The 16,593-nt window shown below is 45.2% G+C and overlaps 2 protein-coding genes across 4 annotated transcripts in view; one reads left to right on the top strand and one right to left on the bottom strand.

Moving 5' to 3' along the window:
- The first annotated feature begins 1,054 nt into the window (after positions 1-1,054).
- Positions 1,055-3,443, top strand: LOC106040204 (actin-like protein 7A). The gene has a single exon (XM_013187909.3). It carries the CDS (start codon positions 1,231-1,233, stop codon positions 2,476-2,478), a length of 1,248 nt encoding a protein of 415 aa, XP_013043363.2. The 5' UTR covers positions 1,055-1,230; the 3' UTR covers positions 2,479-3,443.
- Positions 3,444-4,891: 1,448 nt separating this feature from the next.
- The window catches only part of ELP1 (elongator acetyltransferase complex subunit 1), a 30,379-nt gene continuing 18,677 nt past the window's right edge, over positions 4,892-16,593 (bottom strand). For 2 of the 3 annotated variants that reach the window (XM_048051768.2, XM_048051769.2), the window contains exons 24-36: positions 15,957-16,105; positions 14,986-15,109; positions 14,428-14,525; positions 13,065-13,266; positions 11,615-11,676; positions 11,053-11,115; positions 10,847-10,907; positions 9,949-10,062; positions 9,121-9,232; positions 7,869-7,996; positions 7,324-7,478; positions 6,016-6,094; positions 4,892-5,050 (exon numbers count right to left, since the gene is read on the bottom strand). In XM_048051768.2, the coding sequence (XP_047907725.2) occupies positions 4,983-5,050; positions 6,016-6,094; positions 7,324-7,478; positions 7,869-7,996; positions 9,121-9,232; positions 9,949-10,062; positions 10,847-10,907; positions 11,053-11,115; positions 11,615-11,676; positions 13,065-13,266; positions 14,428-14,525; positions 14,986-15,109; positions 15,957-16,105 (1,415 nt within the window). In that variant the 3' untranslated portion in view covers positions 4,892-4,982. Of the gene's footprint in view, positions 5,500-6,015; positions 6,095-7,323; positions 7,479-7,868; positions 7,997-9,120; positions 9,233-9,948; positions 10,063-10,846; positions 10,908-11,052; positions 11,116-11,614; positions 11,677-13,064; positions 13,267-14,427; positions 14,526-14,985; positions 15,110-15,956; positions 16,106-16,593 lie in introns of all 3 variants that reach the window. The other variant, XM_048051771.2, reaches the window with a different exon arrangement.

The following is a 16,593-nucleotide window of genomic DNA, read 5'->3' as shown; positions in this document are numbered from 1 at the left end:
AGCATCAGCTGCAGCATCCCAACCACACAGTGCCCCAGCACTGCTCAAAGGTTGCAGCGCTGCTGAATTGCCATCTACTGCTCAGACTTCAGGAGGGGCAGGTCTGACTTTTTCATGCGCAAGGACATATTTAACCATTTATATATAAAATACATGTACAGTACACAATGATCAGCTTAGCTGTCCCCCAGAGCAGTACGCTCTCAAGGTTTACCAACATTGCAGCGTGGTCCAGTGCTGCCACGATTCTCCACCTCTGCTTTTTGGTGAGTCTTTATCCTCCGATTGTTGCCAAGATGTGAACTCCCGGATAGGCGACAAATCAGTAGCAATGGAAATCTGTTCCTAAGTCCAGAACCGGTTTGTAGGATTGAATTTAATGCTAAGCACAGCTTTGACTTGGTAAGTAAGATGCCCTCTGGGTGAAATGGCTTTCAGTGAATGAGCACACAGAGCTCTTGCTATACAAGGAAAATGTTTGTAAATCTTGATTATGTGTTACTCTGGGAGAGGGTGTCCTTTGCTTCCACGCTGCTGCTGCACGGCACTGTGTTACTGCATACACTGGCGGGGCAGAGGCTGGCCTGTTGCTGCTGGAAAAGAATGAAGAAGTTCCTATTGTGAAATGGAGGACAGCAAGGGTGAGGGGTTGGTTGTGTCCTGATTTCAAACACTGCTCTTGTTTCCTTTAGCTCTTGCTGACATTTGTATTAACATACCTTCATCTGGAAAACATGATTTCTTAAAAAAAGGTAAGAGAATTACACAAACAGTGTGAGGGTTCACTTTTGACATGGTCAAACTAGGGATTTGCTTGGCCCCCGAAGTGAAATAGTGCTAAAGCTTAGCAGTAGGACCTGTTTTGGAACAACAGCAGTTGTAAATGCTGGAGAACTCCAGTCTTACATGCCAGAGAATGCAGAAAGGAAATCCACCTGCTTTCACAGTTAAAGGCCCAGTTTATGCTCCATGGCCCGTCAGTCACCACCGGGTGGGTGTCACGCTTTCAGTGTGGAGCAGGTTAAAGAGGAGCACAAACGCCTGCAACCTACCTGTAGAGAAAACGGTGTGCAGCTGTAAGTCACGCATGTATGCGGAGCTCAGGTGCCTGAGGAGCACGCCTACGCCTGATGTCACAAGTCAGTGACATCAGAACCGCTGCCAACAGGCCTCCAGGCGGGCATCCCTCTGCTTGCTTGTGCTGAGCCCGGGTGGAGCGGTGGCAGAGCGATGCTGCTGAGCAGCACGGCCAGCCCTAGCTGTAAGCAAGTCACAGCTGTGCAGGAAGGGCCCGCGAGGAAGGCAGCGCCAGACAAAAGCCATTCGAAGCCGATCAGGGACAGGCATGCATCCAAGACCGAGGGTTACCTAGAGGTGGTGAAGCAAACTGAAGCTGTAGTTGTAGACATGGGCACAGGTTACTTTAAGTGTGGCTTCGCAGGGGAACCGTGGCCTTCCCATATCATTTCATCGGTTGGTAACCACGTACAAGAAACCAAGGGCAAACAAGAAGAAACCTTTATTGGAAGAGTGCCTCAGAACACCTGCGTGCCCTTAAAACTCATCAGCCCATTAATGCATGGCATAGTGGTGGACTGGAAGTCTGTCCAGGATATTCTGGAGTGTATTTTCCAGATGGGGATGCAGATTCGGCCGGAGGACCACGCTCTCCTGATGTCAGTGCCTCCCCTGTGTTCCATCGCTGACAAGAAGAAATATGCCGAGATGATGTTTGAAGGCTTTCACGTGCCTGCTGTACACCTCGCCTACCAGTCCCAGTTATCCATGTACTCTTACGGGAAAACCTCAGGTCTCGTGGTGGAGAGTGGCCATGGTGCTTCGCACGTGGTTCCCATCTACGAAGGTTATGTTCTGCGCAGCATCACAGGCAGTGTAGATTATGCAGGCTTGGACATAACGAATTACCTCATGCAGCTACTAAATGAGTCTGGATCCATGTTCACGGAATACCAGCTAAACATCATAGAAGATCTCAAAGAGAGGTGTTGTTACACTTCTCTGGACCTCACACAGGACTTGAATTTGCCTCTTAAGAAACAACAAACTGATTACGAGCTGCCAGACGGGCATGTCATCACGGTAGGCAAAGAGAGATTCCTGTGTGCTGAAGCGCTCTTCCAACCATCCCTGTTTGGCTCACAGCAACCTGGGCTTTCGCAGCTGACACTTGGCTGCCTCAAGAAGTGTGATGCTGACATCAACAAAAAGCTGGTGAGGAACGTCCTGCTGTGTGGGGGCAGCACCATGATGGAAGGTTTTCCTGACCGCTTCCAGAGTGAACTGAGCAGGATGTGGCCTAGTGACAAGCTCCTCGTAACGGCGTCACCTCAGAGGAAGTCTTCTGTCTGGATTGGTGGGTCGATCCTGGCCTCGCTCTACTCTTTCCAGAAGCTTTGGGTTTCCAAGAGGGAATATGAAGAATGGGGTCCTTCCTGCATTTTTAAGAAGTGCTTCTGAGGGGGACGCTGGCTATCTTAAAATTATTTTTGAAAAAGGTACATGATTCAATTCAAGAGCATCTCCCCTCTATCCCTTGCTGTAGTTATATTAAAAGATTTTTGCTACAGCTGTATTCGTTTTGACAGCGTCTGTTTTTTTTCTTTCTTTTGTATTTAATGAAGCAGGACAGCAGATTGCTAGCAAACTACTGCCTGATGAGAGACGCAGGCTTCCAGAGTCACATTTACTCAGAAATTGGGACAGTTCTTGTATTAACTCTGTATTTTTGCTTTAATGACTTACTTCAACTGCATCTGTTTGCAAGAGCCTCCACAAAACCTAAGAGCAAATTCAACGTATCTGCAAAAACAGTAGCTAAGGCACAGTATGTTTTAAAGCGAGACGCATTGCAATGAAAGCAAAAGAACATCCAAGGAGAAACCCAGGGCAAGGAAACTCCTGGTTGCTGCTGAAGCAGAAGCAAAGGTTCAGGGATTGGAAAAGTAGGAAGCAGGATGCAGGACTTCCCCTCCGTAGCTGCGCTGGCAGTAGGTGCTGGCTCCAGTTCTATCACTCCTTTGTTGAAGTTCACTCAGGGCAGAGCAGGTAGGGCGAGATAATGAAGCTCAGATAGGAGTTACCATACGAATGATTTACCATACAAATGATTTAGAAGACTGCTCTTCCTCCTGCATGGCAGACTTGAATTGATTTTGCCTTCACAGGAGAACAGGAGAACATGTCTCCAGATTTGACTAGCACCATGATGGAAAAACAAAAGAACCAACAATACAGATTTTAAAGGAACTTGTGTGTTTGGCACAAACAAATTATCATTAAGCCAGCAGAAGTTTTGCCTTTTCTTGGGATCTTTTACAAATCTTTTTCTAGGCAATAGATTAGGCTGAACAAGACCTAAGCGCTTCCTAGCATCAGACTTAAGTGTCAGGAATCAGCAGTGTCAGTGCCACATTTCAGTTGCAGGGCCAGAACTGGAGAGGACTGCAGACTCCTCATCACTTCTTCCCCTGATCAGAAAGTAGTTTCCGTGTCACTTTGGACTAGATGCTGCTACCTGTTTGAAGACCCAAACCCAGTAAAAAGCTGCTATCCACTGCAGCCATTCATGTGTTTTGCTGTCTTAAGTCTTTGTGTTTGTACAATCTCCTTTCCAGCCTCATCACAATGCTTGAGAACAGGCTTAAGCCATCCCCACACCACCCAGCAGAGGCCATGTAACTCAGAACAGCTGGAAATAAAACCACTCCAAAGCTTATATAACGCTGACAAAGGATTGCTTTAATACTGCACTCCAACCATCCCAAGCCAGCACAGTGTGTGTGTGTGTACAGTGCAGGCTCATACGGCCACCCCAACTTGATGGAGTCCTTGCGTCAAGAAAACAATAACCTGCAGCACCAGACACATTAATGCCATGCATGAAGAACGCAGCCCATTGCTGTGTACACTGCAGATACCACAGACAGGAATTACGCTGTTGGTGCTGGCATTCTTCCCACAGTGCATGACCAAATAGGCCTGCACTGAACACAAAGCTGCCAGGCCAAAATTAACTGAGAGGAAGGGCTGGGGTGGGTGGAGCTGTGCTGCTTCCACTGAAAGCATCCAGCCTCGTCTGCAGAGCTTGTCCCCTTCCTCTGCTCCCTGGACTGGTGCGCTGTTACTCCTCGAGCCAGATTGCAGCAGTATTCTGTATTAAAATCTAATTCTCAGGTATGAATTTGCACACCGGTTTCCATCTGAAACGGTTCTGCAATAGCACAGAGCGTAATCGGGGCACAGCTGCTCACCTGCCAGTGCCATACAGCAGCATCAAACACAGATAACTAGGGTAGCACTACCCAGCAATGTGCAACACCAACACAAAGTATCCCACACCAGCTTTTTTGCATGTTCTCATGTACCCAAGACGTCTCTGGTGCAAGATCAGCAGGTCAGTAATGGCTGTCAGTACTACAGGGTTCACCCTGATGTAACAAAGTGATTCTGATGAAAATCTGCTATTACCAACACTCAACTTCAGCAGAGAAAACTCAACTTATTTGGTTAGCAGCTGCAGTTTGCTATTAGTACAGACTTACTGGTGAGATCTCTAAACCAGGCTGAGCAGCTTAAAATGTGACCTGCCCTCCTGGCAGGTACTGTTACCATCCACAGGAGGAAGTGTGATGAAGAGAAAAGCACCCACTGGGCACTCGTGGTTTGCTTCACCTGGAAGGCAGGGCACACTGGTGGCTGATGTTGGATTCAGTCAGCAGTGTTCAGATCTGCACAGCCTGCTACCCCCAACCCTTACACACAAGCGCTGCTGTGGGATGCAAGTGGCTGTCACCATTAGCACGATGCAGTATGGGTCACAGTCACAACCACAGCGCCTGGAGGGACAGCCCCATGAGCAATAGAGCAGGAATGCCAGGACAACAATGGTTTTATATAAAGGTGTAATAAAATGATAATGAAAAGTAACATTTCAGAGTCCTCTAGGATTCCTTGGCTTTTAATTACTGGAGAAGATGCAGTTTCCACTGTAGATTTTTATTGAGTTTTGGTGGAATGAGTAACTCTGGATCTGGAAGGCAAAGAGAACAAATGTCAGAGCAAAGGGTACCAGCAATACAGTTTCTCTGGGACCTGTCAACTAATTCATTTGCTTTCTTTTCCATCAAATAACACCGAGAAGTCCCAAACATCGTGTTTCCTTTGAGTGACTGATCACCAGACTGCACTGAAGAGTGTACAGCAGAACTGTTTACAGAAATGAATCCCTGGGGCAAATCGAGTCCCCTCTCCATTGTTACCGCTCAGAACGAAAAGCAACGATCTGTGGCAGAAAGCAGAACCCAGTTCATCCACCAGTATCTGGGGCACTCAGATGTGCTGTCACATACAACAGCCAGCTGGCTGTGTGGGGTCTGCGACAGAGGCACGGGGTTTTCTCTGGAGCCAGCCCCGTCAAGTAGCAACAGGTGGGTCACACCCAGGAGTTTGTTGGAGGATTTCTTCCTGGCAGTTCCAGGACTAGTAAGGGAAGATGGGAAGAGAACTGATGACTAATGGGGAAGAGGGAAGACGGATGGGACCGTAATGGTGCCCTCAGCCTTAAAACTGTATTAGCTATACGCACTTCAAGGTGGCAAAGCATCTTGAGGGCTATAGCCTTACCTGGTCAAGAGCCTGAGCTGGCCACCAACGTCAGACAGGAAAAAATCAGCAGGTACCTTACAAGCAGAATTACCTGACACACCCCTACAAGAACAGACTTCCAATTCCCTCACAACAGACAAAGGCTACACACAGGAAGCCAGGAGAACAATTCAGGCAGTAGTTTTAACACAGGACTTCAGAGAAAACAAAACCTTATTAAGAAGACTGCTCACTTGCCGCGAGGAAGATGACACCGTAAGGTAAAGCAATAAACTCCTAGAGCTGAAGAAGCGCTGCGGCTGTTGGCAGGTGTCAATGCTTGAAGAGCCTCAGTGCTCGCTAGCCTCGCTGACATTTCACACCCACACCCAACCCAGAGCCAGAACTAACCTTGTACAACAGGAGCCAGCATCCTCTTCTGCTGATACGCAGCCATAATGCTGTTTGCAGTTGAATTGGGACCCAGGACCTGTATGGAGAAGCAATACCCATGTTCCAACCTGTACAGAGAAAGGCTGAGAGCATGGATGCCTACAAAGAAAACTGCTGATAGGCTAGACTCCAAGAGCAAAAGCGGCTGGCTACAGGAGACCCCACAGCTCAAAGCGATCAGGAATACAGGATCAAAGCCCAGAAATGTCTCAGAAAAGCTGAAAGAGAGGCAGAAAGAATTGCTTTGGGACAACCTTTCAGAATACAGAACTTTCATCTCAGTACTCACTTCTTTACAGCACTTCAAGCAACAGAGTCACTGTGCCTGGGGGTGTTCAAGGAAAGGTTGGACGTGGTGCTTAGGGACATGGTTTAGTGGGTGACATTGGTGGTAGGGGGACATTGGGACATTGGTGGTAGGGGGACGGTTGGACCAGATGGTCTTGGAGGTCTTTTCCAACCTTAATGATTCTGTGATTCTAAGTGTCATGAATTGGCAGGACTACTTTCATTACAGAATCAGCAACATTTAAAGTTCATTGGGGAGCCTCAGCTCCTAAAACCACATTCAGCAGTTTCAATCTCCCCTTAAATGGACAAATTAATCAGTGGTAAGGGAAAAGATACTGGGGGATATCTCGTGTTCACCTTGAATGCTCAGAAACTACTTGTTTCAGAGAAAGACTTTTACTTTGGAAAGGAACTAGTACAGTCCTCATGATTTCCTAGTTCTGTGCTAAGCTGAAGCCTAGAAGATTGATAAAACTCACCTTTTTGCAATATACTTTTTACGATACTCTGGTTCATACCAAATTGACCAATCTGTTCGCTTTTCATCTCATGATAATGGTACGGACAACCACTATTCCACTACATAAAAGCTGTGCTAACACTTCAACCATTAGGGCTGGAAAAGAAAACAGTGTTCCTTTGTTCTGGAAATAGCTTAAGGTAGAGCTTATGAAAAGAAGTCGCTACGAGGACAAATTAACACATGCCCTATGGGATCTGATCATGTCCAACACGGTATTCAGTGGGACAGACACAGCAGGCTGTATCTGTCACATGTATCTAGGGCACACTGATTCAGAAGCTGCAGCACTCCTATAATGTACTACACATAGTATCTACTTAAAGTCTGTAGAAAAAGGGGCAGATCTGGAGTGCCAGGGAAAGATTCTGTGTTCTTTGCTGGAGAATGCAAAGCACTACCAATTACTTGGTATTGTACAGCAGGCATCGTAAGTATTACAGATGAGCACGGACCGGGTTGAGAGAACTCTGCTGCACATCTGGAGTCCAGATTTCTGGGATCGAGGTCTCCATCAGCTGCAAAACCTCTTCCAGAACTTGCTGCAGTCCCACAGCTTGCTCATCAAAACCAAACAGTACAAGCTGCTTCAGAAGGATGTGTACGTCTCCTGGAGAGTGAACAGAATACCAAGCAATGATATTTAACATAGGAGTGTGAAATAAATAGCTGTATTGCTCTGGTATTGAGATACAGGACAGGCAGCAACAAAACAGAACTGGTTCTTCATCCCCACCCAACTGCTAGAGTGCCTGAGTACAAAATGTGAGCTAAACCTGTCATGGCACTGACAAGTCCTCACTTACCTGCTCCCTAAATTTCAAATGAGGAGAGCTCACACTGTTAGTTATTCCTCCTGGCAGAGGAAGATGAACTAAATGAAAGTCCACCACAGACAGTCTTACGCACCATGAAGCTCCTCTCCCCAACACACGTATGAAGAACAGGAGGCTGGCTGTGCTCACAAGTTGGAGAGTGGATTAAGATCACTGCATCCTACCTTTCACATTCTCAACAGCACGGATGTTTTCTCCCAGGACTTCCAGAAGGGCCACATCTTCAAAAGGACTCCCCTCCTTCAAGCTGTATCTCTTGCGTTCAGCCTTGCGCCGGTTCTTTGAGGATCGCCTGGAAAAGAAGGATGCTTAATTCTACTGTGTGCAACAGGATTAGCTGTAACAGGGTGAATTTGAAGGAATGTCAACAGCATGCATGCAACTTGTTACCTAAGCCCTTAATCTCTCCAGTAAAAAGGGTCTGTATGTTAGCTGATGTATCTTTGCATCAGTATTTAAACACAAGTCAGTAGTTGGGCTGGGAAGCTGTCCTACAGTTTCTCTTCTACAAACACAACTGCTTTGTGCTCCAGCAAGGTAAAAGCAACATTCTAAGCACAAAGTAGGGTAAATTGTTTGACAATGGTTGCTAGCAGGCAAAGCTGAACTCCACTCAAAACAATTTGGTGCCATGGTCTGTGCTCATTTTAACTTCTGCTATCTCCACAGGCTGTGCACTACACAGCCCAGCTCCTGGTCCATTACCACAGGAAAACAGCTTCTAATCACAGGCCAATATTAGTTACCTAATGACCCAAAATGATCAGCACACTCTGACACAGGTATGCTGAATACTATGGTTGCACTCTCTTCCTCTTTTCATCCGGGCCACAGAAAGTGGCCTTAAAAAAACGTGCTTTTTCCATAGCTGTATCTTTTCAAGATTTCAGCTAGGGAGTCCAGAAGTGGCCCCACAAACTACACCAACCTTTAACATAGCCCGCCCCACACCGCACCTTATGTTACGAAGAGCACTCAAAAGCAACACAGAAGCTCACTGTGGGAAGAGAACAGGTATGAAATTATACAACAAGCCCCAGCTATTAAAATGTAAAGCTTAAGACAAAGAGCACAAGCTGTTAATGTTTGAGAAACTCTGCCTACTTCCTGTGTCAAAACTCCCACAGCCAGCTATTCTGGCCACGTGCCAGCTGCCTACAGAGCCAGCTCCTGCACAGAGCCTGTGCTCATAGCTCCTCTGCTGGGCATTCAGTTCCTGCTGCACTACTAGCTTCTGCCATTTTCTGCTCTCTCCCCTCCAACAAGAGTTAAAATAACCAAGAAATGCCTGTAATTGTAACAGTTTCAAGGCATGCACAGCTGCTGGGAAGAGCATGCCAAACATGAGCAAACTGCCCTCCCAAATAAAGGCTGATGCCAGGGAAGCCACCGTCTACTTTGGAGGCAGATACCTACGCTGATATTCTTGAATTGCTGTGTGAGTATTTGCTGTTCACGTCGCTAGCTGTCACAACACTGCTGGTTTCAGAGAAAAGATCCAATTCTGGGCAATTTGGCATTTCATAATCTGCAAAACACATTAACAACTGTCACAGTATGGAAAAAGGTCATAGTTATTCCAAGCATTCTCTCTGGGTAACCTATGTAGCCTTCCGCAAAAGCAGCTTGGGCAGATTCGTTCTACCTGTCAGTGCGCCGGAGCCCTGTGACTCTCAGCCCACTCAGCCTGCACACAAAAAAAAAACAGAAATTGTGAGAAGAGCACTGCTCCTCTGCCTTGGCAGGGACTGTGATTATTCAATGGCACACTCAGAAGGATGACAATCTCAATGCAGCAAATCTGTACCAGGACAGAACGTTCTGCTTTCAGAAAACTTTCTCAAGCCAGTGTATTCTTGCAGGTGAGTATGCTTAGTAAATACTCAGCACAAAGGATGTGCTGAGCGCAGTCTGACCCAGGCAAGCCGTCATTGTGGAGACAGCGCTGTCACATTCTGAAGAGCTCTCAGTTGTGTTTAGCATTTTTACCCCAGGAAAGCTGTGACAGAGATAGCAGTGAAAATAAAGCCCTTTATGGAATGGTCAAGGTCACGCAATTGCACTTCAACTACGGTGCAAGGGGTGGGGTGAGACGAATGCTGTTTCTGTGGTGGTAGATAGCACTGGGGCTACAAGAGGGTACACACTGCAGCTCCACCAGGGTAAATGAGAACCACAAAATTAAAAAAAGGGATGATCACAGTTACTTATGCAGAAGAAAGTCATATGAATTTCAGTACAAACCATGCAGGCTCTCACTAGCCTTCTCCTTCAGCTCTCGGACCACCTGCAGGCGACTCTTGTGGCGAAGAAATGCTGTTTTCTGAGAATCTAAGAACATCAGCTGACTTTTCTGGGCTGCTCAATAAAAAAAGAAAAATCAGATCCAAGGTAGGAACATGAACATTTGTACAAGGGAGCACAGTCCTTCAAGCACCTTGGAAGTCAGGTGTAAAGCGCCCAAAAGGATTCAAGTGGAAGGAAATTCGAAGCTAGTAATACAAGAGCACACCAAACTTAAATGCACCTGGGTGCGGAAAGAACTAACTGGCTAGACAAGCATCTCTGGAACAAGAGTCTGTTTCTAATACAGGAAGAGAAGAAAGCTCTGTGAACACATATCTTTACATTAATTAGGTTCAAGCTAAACAAAAATATCCCTCAGCTCATACATCCTATAGCCCATAGCATGAGAACAAAGAACATCTGACAGCTATCAAACATCTTCCTGGACTGAAGAGAGAATACAGGTATCAAATAATATTTTCAAAAGAGCTTCTGTAACAAACAGCAGTTTTCTTAGCCCATAAATCTGCCACCACACATTTGTGTGCTGGAACAAGGGCTGTTTTCCTTGTTCATAGACATGTAAACACCTACTCCTTTGCAGTCTGTGACTGTGAAGTCTGAAAAAGCTCAAAAGCTTAACTAAACTAAAAAGAGCCTACGGCAACTGCAGAGCTTCAAACCTTCAGTAGAATGCCACCAAATGCAGCTAATTGGCCAACATCAGCTGGGCAGAATCAAAGCATCCTTCCATATAGCTTCCAGTATGAGTGTGCTATGGCTTCCCACAGACCCAGTGAAGACCTCCTTCCACCTCCATAGCACAGCTAAGTTTCAGGTTCTTGCACAGATTTACCTTCCAAGATGGCGGGTTTGAAGTTGGTCTCCAAGATATCCAGTCTATCATACTTGTGAATCTGGATCAGGAAAAGGAAGCAAGATATTATTTGAAGATCTAACCTGGACTCCATCTCTGTTCTTGCACTCCAAAAAAAAAAAAATTATATCCACTTCTTGCAATCCAGACAGTATTTCTGGTTCTTGAGATCTTAAATGCCTTACCAGTCTTAAAGCTTCTTCCCAGAAAGCCCCTTCTAGAAGGAGGAGAACAGCCTCTTCGTAGTCCTGGAAAGACAGAGCAACTGCTGCTGCTGACACTAGTAATACACACATTTAGATAGCACCTACATGGTGCATGCTTCTACTCAGCAGCATCAGTCAGGAAAATACTGCTGTGCCCGGTACTTTGGAGTGCTGACACAAACACAAAGCTCTCATTAAAAAAACAAAACAAACAAAAGCCCCTTTTGAAGGGAAAGTCCCCCTGGAACTCAGTCTTCTTTATTCCAGCACTCATACTTCAGCTTTCTGAACTGAAACCTTTTCATACCAAAGCAGAGACAACTTCATGAGTAGAAAACCTGGGCACACAGCATTCATCTACTCCCTGATTGCTGCATCACCCAGACCTTCTCTGCCCTCTCAAAAAGAACTCGTGGCACAGACTCTTCTGCAGTCAGCACATACGGAGTCACATGTGGCCCAGGAGAACAGAGAAAATAAAAGATGTAGCATGTCTTGGACAAAGGGTATTACTGGGGCACAGACAGGAGAGGCACATTACCTGAGTGTACTGCTCCAGGAGCATGGCTGCCTCTGCATGCTTTCTCTGTTCAACCAGTTTTCCTATGAGAAAAGGTGGAGTTCAGCTTTTCAGGAGCAGCTGGATTTTCTACTACAAAACAATGAAGTCGAGGAACATCCCACTCACTGTAGCACTTTCTACCTGCTCAGACGCTTATTTAATTTGCATGATAAAAAGAAGGGCTGCCTGATGTCAAGAATTCATTAACCTATATCATCATCAGACAGTTGCTTGTGAAATTGATGATTCTTGTCTCTCATAGCCACTTGAAGAACCTCTCACCTACAATTTTAGACAGAAATAGTGAAGAGTCTCCTAAGTGGAGGAAGGCAGGATGAAAACAGGAAATCTCTCTTGAAAGCTTCAGTGTATCACAGTCTCGCTATCTGCTGGCAGAACTGTCTGTTGCTCTCTGTGGTATAGACAGGAAGCATCAAACCTATGGGATTCAGGGCTTCTAGCCCCTTAAAACTTAGGACCAGCTTTGGCACTGGCTTTTCTGCTAGGGTGTAAGTGAGAAAATGATACACAGGGCCAGGAAAAAAAAAAAAAAAAAGGAAGATATTACCTAAGCAAATTGCTCTGAAGACAGCTTATACGTGTTCATCCTGCTAAATTACAGTTGTGATTTAAGATGGGCACTAGAAAAAGTGTTAAAGACAAGTCATGAAGGATCCAAACTGCATTAAGTGATAGAAAAAGAAAATACTGGAATATCCAAATCTGGAAGACCACTCCCAGAAACCATTCCCACTGTTTAAGAGGTTCTTCATAAACTCTGCCTCTGAGTATGGCAAAACCCAGGATGATGCTCCATTTCTCTTGTTGAAATACATGCCAGGCCCACAACACATCTCATGCATGAAGCCTCATGTTTCCTAGTGAGCACAAACTCTAAGACAACCCATCTTTTTTTCCTGCAGTAGGACCACACATAACTTTACATGTACCAGCCTGTCCTAACTGCTAGCAGGCATTAAGGAGAAAACATGGAGATGGAGCACCGAATTCTGCAACAGCCTTTAAGGTCTAAGACTAGGCAGTATCTGTGTGAATGACATCTGGAGGCCTCAATCACGTCAGACGCTTTAAAGAATCTCCATTCCCTGAGGTTAACCAAGGAAGCAATTTGGAATAGCAGTTCAGCAACAGGTTGCTAGGAAAGTGCAAAAACCAGTCAGCTCCAGGCAGCCAAGGCCACAACTAGCTTGGCAACTCCTGGGTGCCAACCAGCTCAGCCCCAGCATCTTTTGGTTCCTGTGAGAAACAAAGGTGATGTGCAATCACACAAACCCATGGGAATTACAGTCCTTTACAAAAAACACTGCTGAAGACCGAGGTTTTCTCTGATTTTAATGAAAAATCAGAACGAACAAGAAATAAGAGCACCCAGTTTTGGTCTGCTTACCTCCACCCTCTCAAAGCCTACCTGCCATGCTCTGTGCCAGGCTGGACAGCTTATCCGTCGTGTAACCAAGCCGTGAAGCCATGCACAGGGCTTGCTGCCAGCTGCCACTGCTCAGAAACGCATCGAGTGCTTTTGCAAAGATGCCAGCCCGAGCAAATATCAGTGCAGCCTGTTCATAAAGCTGCTTCTGAATCAAATACTCCCCATATGCATCACTGATATCCTGCAAGACAGGGACAAAAGAGAAGCAAGAAATCAGCTGTGGAGTCAGCAGCAGTCCTACACTAGTGAGAATTAAGTGGACATCAACAAAAGCCTCTCTGGCTTTTCATCCCCTGAGGAACCTCCATGCACAATGTTCTATCTTATTTCAAACTCTGTATCATCTAAAGGGCTGTTGATCAGCACATGCAGACTTTTCACACAGTACTAAAGCAAGAGACATGAGGAAGTACCTAATTTTCCAAGCTGGGTAAGCTACAAACTGCAGGAAATCAGCCCCTTCTTCCCTACTCCAACCAGTAATTTTTGTTAGGTCTCCCTAGAAGTCAAAGGACCCTAGGAGTCAAAGACTGGGGCAAGGGAGGGTGCAGGCCCTCGAACTCTGTAGGCATAGGCTGTTCAAAATCAATACACGCAGCTTCTCTAGGCTATTCAAAGCTCACAATCTCTATCAAGAAGGGGATGATATATTTGACTGGAATAATACAGAAAGAATAAAAGACTCCATGTTAAGCCAGAAACAAATCTCTCTTGAGAGAGACCTTTCTACTTTCACCTTGCTGCAAAAGACAAGTTTCTGCATCTCCCTTCTTACTTCTTCACCAACTTCTTTTACAAAGGCTTGTTTGTTGTGCATTTAAAAAAATCTAAATTGAATTAAATGCATTCATTTACATTTGACAATAGCCTAGGGCAAGCTACAGTTCTTCAGTAGTACTGAAATCTACAAGGGACCCTACATGCTAGAAAATGGCACGTCTAGGAGTGCCTCAAACTCTCTAACGCTCTCCAGAATAGTTTACAGGCAACAAAATGTCCCCATACAACCTGCAAGTGCCATACAGAAAACCTGTATCACAAACATCAAGATGAACACACCACAAGACAGTGCAGCAGAAACCAAACTCCCAGGTGCTCTCTTGGACATGAGATCAAAGAAGTAACAGCCACTCTTTCAATGACCAGACCTAGGAGGCTCAGTGCGAAGAGTAATTCCAAGTATGTTGGAGAAAGGTCTCAGACAACACAGGAGGAGCAACGCCCTACAAAACCTGAATGCAAGTGACTGTTGTCTCACTCCTGCCCCCACTCAAGGTGCGGGGGATATGCAAACAACTATGTGAGAGAATTAAAAACTTGTATGCTACACATGCTTACACACCTTGTACTCCTGAGTGCTGGAGGGGTACAGCTTCAAGGCTTCACAATACAGATTCTGATCTTTCACCAAGTTCAGAAATTCAGAAAAGTGTTCAGGACCTGCAGAGATATTTTATTTTTTGTAGCAACAAAAGAGAAAGTACATGACTCTCATGGACCCCCGCCAGTCTGGGTTCATTTTATTAAGAAGCAACAAGAGGTGCTTGGGTGCAAGATCATAAGTGCACCTACTCTACCACTCTAAACCCAAGGGATTCACTTTCTTAAGGTTTGCTTCACTTTTGCCAGCAGAGTTAACTGGGGACAAGTCACCTACAACTGGAGAAAACAAAGACTTATGCTTCATGATCACAGGACAGTAAACACACGCCCGCCTTTCTCCCTGACCCAAGCTACACTACAAAAACGATGGAGAATAAGTTAACCAAGCATTACCAGGAGAGAAGATGACCTTGTGAAATTCTTCTCCTTCTTCAGCTATTTCCCCCCAAAGGTTCTTCAAAACAGAAATGTTCTACTACAGAATTTCTTAGAGATGCTGCATGTGCAGGACACCTACCACATTTACTGAGGTGTCCAAGAGCTTTTGCATATCTCTTCAAGTGTTTGTCTATTGTGTACCGCTGATAGTTGGTCTCCATCTTCTGGAGAGTATTTAAGAAGGGTAAGTATTCTTTTGGGTCCTGTGAAGAATAATAAAAACAGCAGCTTAGTTAGTCTGCTAAGATCCTTATTCACCCCCCATCTTCAACAGCAGACAGCCTCAAATTTTAAATTATATCATAACACACTAAAGAAAATTTCTCATTAAAATGTAAGCCGTCCTAGAGAATCAATTCTGTGTATGTACTCTTGCCTGGTAACTTAAATTACCAGTCTCACACAAGAACTTCAGCAGTATCCAGAGACTAGCGATACTCAAAATTCCCATCTATTTGATATGTATCACACTGAATACTGTTTACTATTAGCTATTATCATATGTCAATTTGCATTTATAAAGCTGTTTGGTATATTCCACACCAGACGTCATGAAAATCACATTCCTGTGTTTTAAGCCTGGTAACACCAATAGGATGTTTTAATTGACAGGCAACAGGCTCTGCAGTAACATCAGGAAACTCTGTGAAGATCCTGACAGGGATTTTCATTGAGACTTCAAGTTACAGATGCTGGAAGATACACACTATTGTTGTAGCCACCACCAACTAAGCAAAAATTGAAAGAGTACAGAACTAGAATGCAGCCACAACGCTGTAGACGAGAGTCCTCCCCTACTCTGCAGAGCTGCTCTAGAACAGACCTGTAACACTTTGAGCACAAACAAGTTCCCTAAATTGTGCTCAGAAAGTACGAATAGATGAGGAGGCATGCCATGTTCCTAGCATCACCCCAAACACACAGAGGGCCTGAGCAACTGCAATCCTGCCTGTGTAGAGAGCTACGACTAATAAAACGTGTGGGCTAATTCACAGACTACAAGGAACCTTCGGGAAAGAAAAATTGTTCACTGAAACTATAAACCAAGACCTTTTGAGACTTTTCTGCTACCATGATGACTAAATCAAAGTCATATGTGCCCAGGGAATAATCATACAGTTCATTGACATCCACAAGGAAAAGCAGGTATTTTAGTGCTTCCTCTGCACTCACGGCTGTGACATTTGGAGAAATGCTCTCTGTAATGAAAGAAACACAAGATCAGTCACATCATTAGCAGTGGAACACTGGTCTGAGGGATGGATGCAGTATCTAGCACAACCTTAACACCACATACAGACCACCAAACTAATGGCTCATTCCACCTTACAGGAGGGGTTACTTGGCTGTTTGCGGAGTCTTTCCCACATAACTTCAAAAAATATCCCAAGCACAGTAATTTGTGCAGTGTGCAATGGTGACAAGTCAAAAGTATCAGCACAGAATAAAAGCAGAGTCTAACAGTTTGAGGTACCAGGACCTAGAATAGGAACCTCCTATTCCGTGCCGGGAGAAACTGGGTTCTGAACTGAAAGACAAAACAGCTCCAGCTCTGGCCTATCTGCTGACATACCTAGACAAAGGATGAGCCAAGGGTAAGTACAAAACTTAACAAGGGTAAGTACAAAACTACTCATCTTAGCTGATAAGCTGCTGTTCTATTAACAGCAGTTTCAAATTTCATAGT

This window comes from Anser cygnoides, chromosome Z (assembly GCF_040182565.1).
Source record: "Anser cygnoides isolate HZ-2024a breed goose chromosome Z, Taihu_goose_T2T_genome, whole genome shotgun sequence".
Taxonomy (NCBI): Eukaryota; Metazoa; Chordata; class Aves; order Anseriformes; family Anatidae; genus Anser; species Anser cygnoides.
This window is presented reverse-complemented; position numbering and strand designations above follow the sequence as displayed.